This window comes from Pristis pectinata, chromosome 37 (genome assembly GCF_009764475.1).
Source record: "Pristis pectinata isolate sPriPec2 chromosome 37, sPriPec2.1.pri, whole genome shotgun sequence".
In the NCBI taxonomy this organism is placed as follows: domain Eukaryota; kingdom Metazoa; phylum Chordata; class Chondrichthyes; order Rhinopristiformes; family Pristidae; genus Pristis; species Pristis pectinata.
Window position 1 is genome coordinate 4892143 of NC_067440.1, and position 13981 is coordinate 4906123.

The window sequence follows — 13981 nt, forward strand, 5'->3', positions numbered from 1 at the left end:
TAACAAGGCAAGTGGGAGCTGGGATACTGGCTATTACCTGCTCTGTTTCTGGACAATTTTAATGTTACGTTTCCACAGATCTGTGCTTTTATGTGTGAACGTGTGTGTGTGTGTGTGTGTGTGTGTGTGTGTGTGTGTGTGTGTGTGTGTGTCTCTCTCTCTCTCTCTCTCTCTCTATACATATATATATATATATATACACACTCACATGTGTTTTGTGTGTTTGTGTTTTGTGTACGTCAGTGTGTGTGTGTGTGTGTCTCTCTCTCTCTCTCTCTCTCTATACATATATATATATATATATACACACTCACATGTGTTTTGTGTGTGTGTGTGTGTGTGTGTGTGTGTGTGTGTGTGTGTGTGTGTATTATGTGTGTACAGATGCATGCACACAGGAGAATCAGATCCTGTGCAGCAGTGAAACAAAGAGGAACAAGAGTGTGGGGGGTGGAGGGGGGGGGGGGAGAGGAAGAAAGGGAGATGACGAGATGGTGGAACAGGCAAAAAGTAAGAGACAGAGCATCTCACAGTGGTTACAGCTCAGGCCATTCATTCCATCAAGTCTAGACTGACTATGTAAGAGCAAGCCAGCTTGTCCCATTCCCCACCCTGTCCCCACACTTACCCCACACCCCTGTCAATTCCTTCCTTGCAGATCCTCATCCAACTCCCTTTTGAACACTATGGTTGAATCCACCTCGACTCCCCCACCCCTCCCCGCCAACTGTGCATCATAGACCCCAATCACCCACCGTGGACTTTTCTCCTCGGGTCACTTTTGCAAATCACTTTCGTTCCCCTCCCCAACGGGAAGACTTCCTCCCGTTCCTCTATTAAATCCTTTGCACTTTTAAATATCTCCAACTGACCCCATCTCAACTTCTGTTCCCAGGATAACCACCTCACCTTCTGCTAAACTCTCCACATAATAACCCAAGTCTCCCACCGCTGGCATCGCTCCAACATCCGCCCATCTTTCCTAAGATCCGGGCTCAGAACTGGACACAATCCTCCACGTGGCTGAACCGGTGCTTTCCAACACCCCATCGTGACTTCCTTGCTTTTCAACTCTGCCTGTTTACAAGGCCCAGGATTCTCTGTGCTTTCCTCACGACTTCTTCAACTTTTAACAAACTCAGCACATGTAACCTGCAATCTCCCTGCTCTGGCATCCCCTATACAATCGTACCCTCCAGCTCATTTTGCCCTGACTAATTCTTCTGACCAAAACGTAATGGTCTGCACTCATCAGCATTAAACGTCATCGACCCGCTTCCGCACCAGCCCGCCCACACTTCCCTCGGGTCTCTCCCTATCCTTCCCACAGTTCACTATGCTTGAAGTTTTGCCGACTTGTACTGCAGCCTTCTCCTTTCTCTTTAAGGAGAAGGCTGCAGTACAGTTCGGCAAAACAATAGCCAGAGTCCTCCTGGAAGGGTGAAGGGTCTTTGACATGAAACGTTGACCCTGTTTCCCTTTCCGCGGATGCTGCCTGACCTGCTGAGAGTTTCCAACACTGAGGAAGGAACAGTGATGGGTGCGTGGAATATGCTGCTGGCATGAATGGTGGAACCAGATACCAAGAGGCTGTTAGACAGACATGCGAATACCCAGCGAATGGAGGGATATGGTTCATGTGCAGGCAGATGGGATTCGTTTCATTTGGCATCAGACCATGGGCAAAAGGGCCTGTTCCTTTGCTGTACTGTTCTATGAAAGGCAAAGATAGGGTAGATGATCAGAATCTTTTTTCCAGGGTAGAAATATCAAATGCTAGAGGACGTGCATTTAAGGCGAGAAGGGGAAGGTTTAAGGGAGATGTGCGGGGCAAGTTTTTTTTCACACAGAGAGTGGAGGGTGCCTGGAACGGGCTGCCAAGGGTGGTGGTGGAAGTAGATATAAAAGTGCGGTTTAAGACACTGTTAGATAGACGTGAATATAGGGGGCAGGCACAGCAGTGTAGTGGTTAGTGTGACGCTATTACAGCGCCAGCAACCTGGGTTCAGTTCTGGCCGCTGTCTGTAAGGGGTTGGTACATTCTCCCCGTGTCTGCGTGGGTTTCCTCCGGGTGCTCCGGTTTCCTCCCACATTCCAAAGACGTACGGGTTAGGGAGTCGTGGGCATGCTATGTTGGCGCCGGAAGCGTGGCGACACTTGCAGGCTGCCCCCGCCCAGAACACTCCACGCAGAAAAGATGCATTTCACTGTGTGTTTCGATGTACATGTGACTAATAAAGAGATCTTATATATCTTATATGCAGGAAATGGAGGGATATGGACCATGTGCAGGTAGAAGGGATTCAGGTTAATTCGGCACCTTGTTCGGCACAGACATGGTGGGCCAAAGGGCCTGTCCCTGTGCTGTACTGTTCTATGTACAATGTTCCATGTCCAGTCAGGGGTCTGCACCAAATCAGAGAACCCGCGGCTGGTTCTACAAATCAGAGAACCCGCGGCTGGTTCTGCCTTACCTGCGGCCGGTAGAATCTCATGTGGTTGCAAATGATGTGGTATTCCTGTGCCTTGAGGGGACTGTAAAATTTAATCTTCCTCGTACTGAAGAGGAGTGGGTAGCCGAACTGGTAGGAGGCGGGCAATGCGAAGGTTAGGTTCCTCGCCTCACCGAAGCGGTACAGGATGTTCAGGATAGTGCTGCCAGCGGTCTTGTGCGTCTTGAGGAACATCACGTGCGTCTTCGGCTGACAGGTGTCCTCCAGCGCCCTGACCTCACGGCTGGTCACTGGTACAACCCGGGGCTGCTCCACGTCCTGGGTTCTTATCCTGGAGAAACAGGGAAAAAGTCGTTACCTTGGCTGCTGCTCCGTCTCGTTCTTCTTCTCGCCCTGTCGCCCTCGCATGGCGATGGACTCGGCCTTAATCCTGACACCTGATTCACATTCGCTGGACTCACAGTGCGCAGCGTGGTTAACCTTCGAAAACCTGGGCAGCACTGACTCTCACAGCTCCGGAGACCCGGGTTCAATCCCGACCTCCAGCGCTCTGTGTGTGTGTGTGTGTGTGTGTGTGTGTGTGCGTGCGTGCGTGCGTGCGTGCGTGCGTGTCTGTGTGTGTCTGTCTGTGTGTGTGGAGTTTGCACCTTCTCCCTGTGACTGCGAGGGTTTCCCCCGGGTGCTCCAGTTTCCTCCCACGTCCCAACGACGTGAGGGGTCGGTGGGTTAATCGGCCCCCAGTGTGCGGGTGAGGGGTAGAACATCGGTGGGGGGGGGGAGGGGGAGATGGAGTTGAGGGGAATGTGGAGAGAATGAAATTGGTCAGGGTAGGATCAGTGTAAAAATGGATTTTTGATGGTTCACATCAACAATGGGCTGAAGAGCCCGTGTCTGTGCTGCATCTCTCTGTGACTCTAACTCCATCCCCTGTCCCTCCGAAGCATTTGAAAGCCTGCCCAGCAAACTGGACATCTGGTGTCCAGTACAGTTGAGGGGGTTACTTTTCTCTTACTGGTGGGTGGTCACTGGCCATGAACGGGGCCATTCCAGAGTTGGCCATGTTAGCTGGCTAGGGAGCTTTACCACACCGGATCTCAAGAGAACCAATTTCCTGAGGCGCACGAACAAAGCAAATGAGCAAGTCTCACCTTTGTTGACATAAACTCACCTTAAAGTTTAACCACTGGAATCTAGAAGCCCCAGGCTCAAACATCAGCCCTGGAGCAACTCTCAGACAGAGCCCTGTACCCCTGGAGCATGTCGTGGATGGAGGTGGGATACCTGTGCTGATGGACTTGGGCGATTTTGTTAGATTCTGCTCTATCATCTGCTCTACAAGTTTGCAGATGATACCACAGTAGTGGGCCGAATCTCAAGAAACAATGAGTCGGAGTACAGGAAGGAGATAGAGAGCCCAGTGACATGGTGTCATGACAACCTCTCCCTTAATGCCAGCAAAACAAAACAGCTGGTCATTGACTTCAGGAAGGGAGGCAGTGCACATGCTCCTGTTTACATCAATGGGGTTGAGGTCGAGAGGGTTGAGAGCTTCAAGTTCCAAGGAGTGAGCATCACCAGTAGCCTGTCCTGGTCCGACCACGTAGATGCCACGGCCAAGAAAGCTCACCAGCGCCTCTACTTCCTCAGGAGGCTAAAGAAATACAACATGTCCCCTTTGACCTCACCAATTTTTATGGATGCACCATAGAAAGCACCCTATCCAGACGCATCACGGCTTGGTACGGCAACTGCTCTACCGTGACCGCAAGAAACTGCAGAGAGTTGTGGACACAGCCCAGCACATCACAGAAACCAGCCTCCCCTCCATGGACTCTGTCTATACCTCTCGCTGCCTTGGTAAAGCAGCCGGCATAATCCAAGACCCCTCTCACCCCAGACTCTCTATTCTCCCCTCTCGGGCAGAAGATACAAAAGCCTGAAAGCACATACCACCAGGCTCAAGGACAGCTTCTATCCCACTGTTATAAGACTATTGAATGATTCCCTAGTACAATAAGTTAGACTCTTGACCTCACAATCTACCTCATTATGGCCTTGCACATCACTGTCTTCCTGCATTGCACTTTCTCTATAACTGTGTTTTATTCTACACTCTGTTATTGCTTTACTTTGTACTACCTCAATGCACTGTTGAAATGAATTGATCTGTATGAACGGTATGCAAGACAAGTTTTTCACTGTACCTCAGCTCATGTGACAATAGTAAACCAAATTTCAATTTGAGCAGGAAAGGCCAATTCATGAGCAAGCTTAGCACAGGGGCAGGACAGGTGTGAGGAAGGTCTGATAGACTGGACTGTGACTATAATTCTATTAGTTTTCAAATAGTTATGGAAAAACATCCACAGGTTAAAATCCTAAACTGAAGCAAGGCTAATTTGGATGGCATTAGACAGGAACTTGCAAACGCTGATTGGGAAAGAGGCTGCCCACAGGTAATGGGACGTCTGGCAAATGGGAGGCTTTTGAAAGTGAGATCAGGATAGCCTGTTCCCACTAGAGTGAAGGGCAAGGCTGGCAGGGTTAGGGAACCCTGGTTGACTCCGGATATTGCAGCTCTGGTCCGGAAAAAGAATGTCGGGTATAGGCAGCTGGGATCAAGCGAGTCCCTTGAGGGGTGTAAGAGATATTGGAGTATCCTTGGCAGATAAAATAAAGCAGAATCTTAAAAGATTCTGTATGTTTAATAAGAGCAAAAGAGTAGCTAGGGAGAGAAAAGGTCTCCTTAAGGATCAGCGTGATATTAATATGTGGAGTCACAGGAGTTGGGCAAAGTCCTAAATGAATATTTCTCATCTGTATTTACCATGGAGCAGGTCAATGGAAGCTGGGGAATCCAGGGAAGAGAACGATGTTGTCCTGAAACATCTCGATATTACAAAGGAGGAGGTGTTGATGATCTTGAGGAGGATAAGTCACTGAGGGCTGACCAGGTGTATCCTGGCATGTTGCGGGAAGCAAGGGAAGAAATTGCCGGCGCCCTTGCAGAGATTTTTGTTTCTTCCTTATCACGGGTGAGGTACCAGAAGACTGGAGAGCAATTAATGCCTTTGTTTCAGCAGGACTGCAAGGACAAGCCAGGGAACTACAGGCCAGTGAGCCGAACATCAGTGGTGGGAAAGTGACTGGAGGGGATTCTGAGAAACAGGATATATCTGCACTTTGGAAAGGCCAGGACTGATTAGGGCCAATCAGCAAGGCTTTGTGCATGTGAAATAGCATCTCACAAATGTGATTGAGGTTTTTCAAGAGGTAACCAAGAGGACTGACGAGGGCAGGGTGGAAGATGTTGTCCACGGACTTCAGCAAGGCTTTTGACAAGGTCCCGCATGGTAGGCTGGTCCGGAAGGTTAGAACATGAGGGATCTGGGGTGAGCTAGCCAGTTGGATAAAAAATTGGCCTGGTGGTAGGAGTCAGAGGGAGGTAGTGGGGGGGAGAGTGTTTTTCAGATTGCAGGCCTGTGACCAGTGGTGTGCCGCAGGGATCGGTGCTGTGTCCCCTGTTGTTTGTCATCTATATTAATGATTTGGATGTATGAAGGTGCCATGATCTGTAAGTTTGCAGATGGCACCAAAGTTGGTGGTGTGGTGGCCCATCTCAGGTTACAACAGGATACTGATCAACTGGGAAAGTGGGCCAGAGAATGTCAGATGCAATTTAACTCAGACAAGAGTGAAGTGATGCACTTTGGGAAGTTAAACCTGGGCAGGACATTCACAGTAAAATGGCAGGTCCTTGGAGAGTGTCGTCGAACAGAGAACTAGGGGTCCAGGTTTTGGTTCTGGTATTGGTTTATTATTGTCACTTGTACTGAGGTACAGTGAAAAACTTGTCTTGCATATCGTTTGTACAGATCAATTCATTACACAGTGCATTGAGGTAGTACAGAGTGCATTGAGGTAGTACAGGGTAAAAACAATAACAGAATACAGAGTAAAGTGTCACAGCTACAGGAAAGTTCATTGTGTCGTCCCGAAATCAATTTCCCTGTTCATCACACACACTAATTCCCCTTCTGCGCGCATTATGTTCCCAGCTAGCCTGCTTAGATTTATTTGTTAGGTCTTCGGCCGTTTTTCTCCAAGTAGACATTAATAATTTCCATTTTTCCCCTGTATTCCGCTCCCAAATTGCCTTTTCTGCCTTTAGGCATTTATCTATGTCCCAAGTTCCCCCCAATGGCCATATTTCATTTCCCAATTTCTTATTGAGGCATGCTGATAATTTACGGAAGTTACTCTCGTTCTTTGGATCGTCTTTACATAACTTAGATAGTGGGGTATTGGACCCCAACTTATCGAGAGTTTGTCCCATATTTGTATTCTACCCGATCGGACGGTACAAATCGCTGCGATTACCTATAAGATCGGTCTCTTTCCTTCACCCACTTCAGGTTCCTGACCTTCCCGTGGGGGATTTCCCCTCTTAAGAACCGGTCTAAGGCAGGGTGGTAGTACTGGAGAACCGATCTCAGAACTTAGAGCTCAAAACCTTGAAATTCACAACTTAAAATCCCAAATCCAAAACTGGGGACTCGAACCCCCAACAGGACTTAACTTAACTGGGGACTCGAACCCCAAACAGAACTTAACTTAACTGGGGACTCGAACCCCTTCTTACCTGTGGCACTCGGACAGGTTCGCGAGGAGTCCGTCAGAGGATTGTCGGTAAGCGAAGGGATCGATCAGGTGTCCGACTGCCTGAGAGGGATCAAGGTGAATCGTACCTTGTGGGCCCGTCCGTCTCAGGTGGCCGTTATCCCCGTCGGTCGCTCACGCCGCTTCCGAAACCTCGTCTTGGACTCCTGGCTGGCTCGCCAAATTGTCGTCCCGAAATCAATTTCCCTATCTGTCCGCTGTAAATAACACAGTGCCACGAGGTCGATTCGAACAAATACCTTTATTAGCAGTGCACCGCTAGGAGAATTCTCTTCAGCACTCACTAAGAGTCGCTTCCCGAGTTCTCTCAGTACAAAGGAGTAGACAGAGATTTATACAGGTATTGTCACGCACACTTTAATGAGTCAGGTGCCAGATTTCTTGGTTGAGCAGGAAACGGACAAAGGGCTACTGCAGATGGACAAAGAGCAGCCTCACACCACAGGTTCAGCTGATCATTTTGCAATCGGGTGAGACAAAGGCAGGTATCACCTTCATTGTTTGAGACAGCCTTCCCATTTCCCATTAAGATTGACCATCATCTCCATAGTCAAGCATAATGGGAATCCAATTAAGTTCCAGACACAGCAATTACCACACAGCACCCAGCCCAGGTAAGCAGTGGTGTGGCTGTTCTGGCCTGAAGGACACTTTTTAAATCAGTATTTCGAGCAGCCATAATTCTCATCCGTCTTAAGATATCAATACAGTTATAGTTTATTAATCCTACACCTCCTCAATTGCAGGTGGACAGTAAAGTGCAAAGTCAAACAAGTCCATCTCATCGTGTAAGGGAACCATACGTAGTACCCTGAAGGTGGTGACACAGGTAAAAGGCTGGTGAAGAAGGTGTCTGGCACACTGGCCTTCATCAGTCAGAGCATTGAGTACAGGAGTTGGGACATCGTGTTACAGCAGTATAAGATGTTGGTGAGAACGCGCCTGGAGTATTGCGTGCAGTTCTGGTTGCCACACTATTGGGAGGATGTGATTAAACTAGAGGGGGCGCGGAAAAGATTCACGATGATGTTGCCAGGACTGGAGGGCTTGAGTTATAAAGAGAGACTGGATAGGCCGGAACTGTTTTCCCTGGAGCAAAAGAGGCTGAGGGGTGACCTTATAGAGGTTTATAAAATCATCAGAGGCATAGGTAAGGTGATCGTTTACAGTCTTTTTCCCAGGGTCGGGGAGTCTGAAACTGAAGGACATAGGTAGAAGGTGAGAAGTGAAAGATTTAAAAGGGGCCTGAGGGACAACTTTTTCATACAGAGGGTGGCGGGGATATGGAACAAGTTGCCAGAGGAATGGTGGAGGCGGGTACAATTAAGACATTTAAAAGACACTTGGACAGGTACACAGATGGGAAAGGTTTCAAGGGATATGGGCCAGAGGCGGGCAAATGGGACTAGCTTGGATGGGGAGCTTGGTTGCCATGGACAAGTTGGGCCGAAGGGCCTGCTTCCATGCTGTATGACTCTGTGACTCTATGAACCTGCCAGCCCAGAACAGAATGCTCAGACCCTGCCAGCCCAGACAAAACCCCTCATCCCAAATCACATGTCCTTACAGCCCTTGGGTCTGTATACTTTGTAGTTTAGAAGCATGAGAGGTGATCTCATTGAAACACGGAAGATCCAAAGAGGGTGTAGCAAGGAAGATGTGGAGATGTTTTGATAGGTGGGAGAGTCCCAGGACATTAATGTTGCAATAAACACAAGAAGACAGGAGTAGGAGTCAGCCACTGGGTCCCTCAAGCCTGCCCTATCATTCATGGCTGATCTATTCTGGTTGGACCACACTTGGTCCAGTTCTGGTTGCCTCATTATAGGAAGGATGTGGAAGCGTTGGAAAGGGTGCAGAGGAGATTTACCAGGATGCTGCCTGGTTTGGAGAGTACGCATTATGAGGAGAGACTAAAGGAGCTGGGGCTTTACTCTTTGGAGAGAAGGAGGATGAGGGGAGACATGATAGAGGTATACAAAATATTAAGAGGAATAGATAGAGTGGACAGCCAGCGCCTCTTTCCCAGGGCACCAATGCTCAATACAAGAGGGCATGGCTTTAAAGTAATGGGTGGGAGGTTCAAGGGAGATATCAGAGGGACGTTTTTCACCCAGAGAGTGGTTGGGGCATGGAATGTGCTGCCTGGGGTGGTGGTGGAGGCAGGTACACCAGTCAAGTTCAAGAGATTGTTAGATAAGCATATGGAGGAATTTAAAATAGGGGGATATGTGTGAGGAAGGGGTTAGATAGTCCTAGGCAAGGTTTAAAGGTCGGCACAACATGGTGGGCCGAAGGGCCTGTATTGTGCTGTATTGTTCTATGGTTCTATCCAAGGCCTCATCTCCTCTTCTATACCAGTTCCCCACAGCCCACCTTTCAAAAATGCATCCCCCTTCACTTTAAATTCTTCCAACGACCTGACCTCCACAACCCTCTGGGGCACAGAATTGGTAATTGGTGTTGGTTTATTATTGTCACATACCAAAGTACAGTGAAAAACTTGTCTTGCATACCAACTGTACAGATTAATTCATTACACAGTGCAGTTACATTGAGTTAGTAGAGTGCATTGATGTAAAAGCATACAGGTAAAATCAATAATAGTACAGAGTAAAGTGTCACAGCTACAGAGAAAGTGCAGTGCAATAAGGTGCAAGGGATCGTGAGGTCCTAGTCCATCTCATCGTACAAGGGAACCGTGCAATAGTCTTATCACAGTGGGGTAGAAGCTGTCCTTAAGTCTATTGGTACGTGCCCTCAGGCTCCTGTATCTTCTACCCGATGGAAGAGGAGAAAAGAGAGAATGTCCCGAGAATCTCACCCTAAACCCATGCCCCCTAGTTTTGGACTCCCCTACCCTGGGGAAAAGACTGTTACCGTCCACCTTATCCATGCCCCTCATAATTTTAAACACTTCTATAAGGTCGCCCCTCATTCTCCCACGTTCCAAGGAATAAAGACCTAGCATGGCCAACCTCTCCCCATAACTCAGGCCCTCCAGTCCCGGCAACATCCTCGTAAATCTTTTCCACGCTCTTTCCAGTTTAACCACGTCTTTCCTACTACAATATGGTTGTAGAAGTGGGGGATTTTAACTTTCCCAATATTTACTGGGATTGGCTTAGTGCAAGGGGTAGATGGGGTTAAATTCGTAAAAGAATCCAAGAGGGTTTTATGAAGCTCTATGTCGAAAGTCCTTATCGGGAGGGGGCAGTACTCCACCTTATCTTGGGAAAACGAGGATTGTCAAGTGATGGAATAGTCCATGCAGAAACCCTTTGGGAACTGTGACCATTCAGCAAGCTTGAAGGTCGCCATGGAACAAGGTAAGGATGGTCCTCGAGATAGTGACCCAAAATGGGGGAAGGCAGGTTTCAATAGGCAGGACCTGGCGGTAGTAGATTGGGAGCAGCCGCAGAAGGGGTAAACAACATCCGATAAGTGGGAGGCATTTAAAAGTCAGATAGTAGGAGCTCAGAGACAGCATGTCCCTGTAAGGGTAAGAAGCAAAGATGGCAAGTTTAGGGAACATTTGTTAATAAAGGAATTTGATCAGGAAAAATGAAGGCTTGATCAGGGAAAAGAAGGAAGCATATGTCTGTCATGGGAAACTGGTATCGGAGAAGTCACTTGAGGTTTATAGGTGATATGAGAGAGAACTTGGCAAGAAGGATGAAGGAGACACCTTACTCTGCACTGTACTGTTATTGTTTTTACCTGTACTACCTCAATGCACTCTGTACTAACTCAATGTAACTGCACTGTGTAATGAATTGACCTGTACGATCAGTATGCAAGACAAATTTTTCAATGTACCTCGGTACAAGTGACAATAATAAACCAATACCAATAGCAAAATGCTAAAATCTTTTATGTTAGAAGCAAGAGGATAACTAAGGAAAGAGTCGGTCCTTTGAGGGACCAGAGAGGAGCCAAGGGACACAAGTGAGGCCCTAAATGAACACCTCTCATCGGTATTCACCAGGGTGAAGGATGGGATGGCAATTTAGGGAAGGAGTACACTGATAGTCTGGAACACGTTTGTGTCAGAAAGAAGGAAGTGTTGGAAATATTGGAGCACATTAGGGTGGATAAATCCCGAGGATTTACTGGGATCTGTCCCAAGATGCTAAAGGAAGCAAGGGAGGAGATTCCTGGTGCTCTGTAGGAGATTTTTGCGTCTTGGTAGCCACGGGTGATGTACCAGAAGGCTGGAGGATAGCCAGCGCTGTTATTCAAATAGGACAGTAGGGATAAGCCTGGGAACTACAGGCCAGTGAATCTTAATCAGTGGTAGAGAGGGTTGGAGAAGATTCTGAGGGACAGGATTTATGTTCACTTGGAAAGGCAGGGACTGATTATGTCAGCATGGTTTTGTGCAGGGGAGATCATGTCTCACAAATCTGATTGAGTTCTTTGAGGTGGTAACTAAGAAAACCTAGGAGAGAACACACGAATAGTCTGTCCTGGTCCAACCATGTAGGCGCCACGGCCAAGAAAGTTCACCAGCACCTCTACTTCCTCAGAAGGCTAAAGAAATACAGCACGTCCCCATTGACCCTCACCAATTTCTATCGCTGCACCATAGAAAGCATCCTGTCCGGATACATCACAGCTTGGTACAGCAACTGCTCTGCCCAGGTCCGCAAGAAACTGAAGAGAGTTGTGGACACAGCCCAGCGCATCACGGAAACCAGCCTCCCCTTCATGGACTCTGTCTACACTTCTCGCTCCCTCACTAAAGCAGCCAACATAATCAAAGACCCCTCCTACCCCAGACATTCTTTCTTCTCCCCCATCCCATCGGGCAGAAGATACAAAAGCCTAAAAGCATGTACCGCCAGGCTCAAAGACAGCTTCTATCCCACTGTTATAAGACTATTGAACGGTCCCCTAGTACAATAAGATGGACTCTTGACCTCACAATCTACCTCGTCGTGGCCCTTGCACCTTATTGTCTGCCTGCACTGCACTTTCTCTGTAACTGTAACACTTTATTCTGCATTCTGTTATTGTTTTCCCCTGTACTACCTCGATGCACAGATGTAATGAGATGACCTGTATGGATTGTATGCAAAAGAAAAGTTTTTCACTGTCCGTCAGTACACGTGACAATAATGAACCCATTTACCAAGTTATTTACCAATTTGTCTGTGTGGAGTTTGCACGCTCTCCCTGTGACTGCGAGGGTTTCCCCCGGGTGCTCCTGTTTCTTCCCACATCCCAATGACATGCGGGTCAGTAAGTAAACCAGTTGCTGAATAAATATGTGGATATGGGGTAGAATCTGGGGGGCGGAGTTGATGGGAATATTGGGTGAATAGGTGACAGGGAAATAAGGTGTGGAATGGGACTGATGGGAGCAGGTAATGGGCCAGATAGTAGGAAATGGATGAATGGACCCTGTCAGTTGGATTTCAATCAGAGGCCGTGACATGATTTGACTCAGCCAGTTGGCCTTCTGTCCGAATGGAGTCAACCTCATCAGTCTGACAGCAGTCACAGTAACTCTCCCAGTCAGTCGGACTGCAGTTGGAGGTACTGACATGGTCATCCAGGCGTCAGAGGGGGGTGTGGACAGTTAGACTGTAGATGGAGAAACTGACCCCTCAGTTGGACTGCAGTCAGGGGTACTATTGCAGTCAGTCAGACTACAGTCAGGGGTACTGATGCAGTCAGTCAGACTACAGTCAGGGGTACTGTTGCAGTCGGACTACAGTCGGAAGTACTAATGCAGTCAGTTGGACTACAGTCAGGGGTACTGTTGCAGTCAGTCAGACTACAGTCAGAGGTACTGATGCAGCCAGTCAGACTACAGTCAGGGGTACTGTTGCAGACAATAAGACTACAGTCGGGGGTACTGTAGCAGTCAGTTGGGCTACAGACGGAGGTACTGATGCAGTCAGTCGGGCTACAGTCGGAGGTACTGATGCAGCCAGTCGGGCTACAGTCGGATGTACTGATGCAGCCAGTCGGGCTACAGTCGGATGTACTGATGCAGCCAGTTGGGCTACAGTCGGAGGTACTGATGCAGTCAGTCGGGCTACAGTCGGAGGTACTGATGCAGTCAGTCGGGCTACAGTCGGAGGTACTGATGCAGTCAGTCGGGCTACAGTCGGAGGTACTGATGCAGTCAGTCGGGCTACAGTCGGAGGTACTGATGCAGTCAGTCGGGCTACAGTCGGAGGTACTGATGCAATCAGTCAGAATGCAATCACAGGCACTCCCACAGTCAGTCCGACTGCAATAACAGGAACCCTCCCAGTAAGTCAGACTTCAGGTTGGAGGCTCTGAACCAGTCAGTCGGAGATACTGACCAAGACAGTCGGCCGTCAGTTCTTGGAACTGACTCAGTCATTGGACTACAAGCAGAGGAAAAGTCAACCTTATTAGTCAAACTTAAGTAACCACATTAGCACACACTGACTGTCTCAGGAACAGAACAGCTACAGCTGCATTAGTCGAATAACTTAAATGATTTGTAATTGTGGAAAAAGTGTTGATAATATGTGTAGGTGCAGGACTGAGCTTTTAATGATGGAATTCTCATTCTATGCCTTGTAAATTGGAAATTCGAACTTGTGTAAGGGACTGAGTTATTGGGAACGTGAAATTATCTACTTCAGCACAGAAAATTGAAAGGCGGACCATTACTTAAAAGGTGAGAGATCGGGAAATGTTGTGGGAGAGCGAGAACACAGTATTGAGACAAAAGGATCAGGCGGGATCGGACTGAATGGTAGAGCAGGCACGTGGGTCCGAACACTGCTAATTTTTCCATGTTTCTGAAGGACGGGCTGACGCCGTTGGAGGTAATACGCTGGCAGGGACTGAGGATCGGTTTA

At 48.2% G+C, this 13981-nt stretch overlaps 1 protein-coding gene across 2 annotated transcripts in view; it reads right to left on the reverse strand.

Annotated features, from left to right (window-relative positions):
• The window catches only part of LOC127586594 (galactose-3-O-sulfotransferase 2-like), a 109087-nt gene that overhangs the window by 9485 nt on the left and 85621 nt on the right, over window positions 1-13981 (reverse strand). For both annotated transcript variants that reach the window (XM_052044688.1, XM_052044687.1), the window contains exon 3: window positions 2475-2784. In XM_052044688.1, the coding sequence (XP_051900648.1) occupies window positions 2475-2784 (310 nt within the window). The remainder of the gene's footprint in view (window positions 1-2474; window positions 2785-13981) is intronic.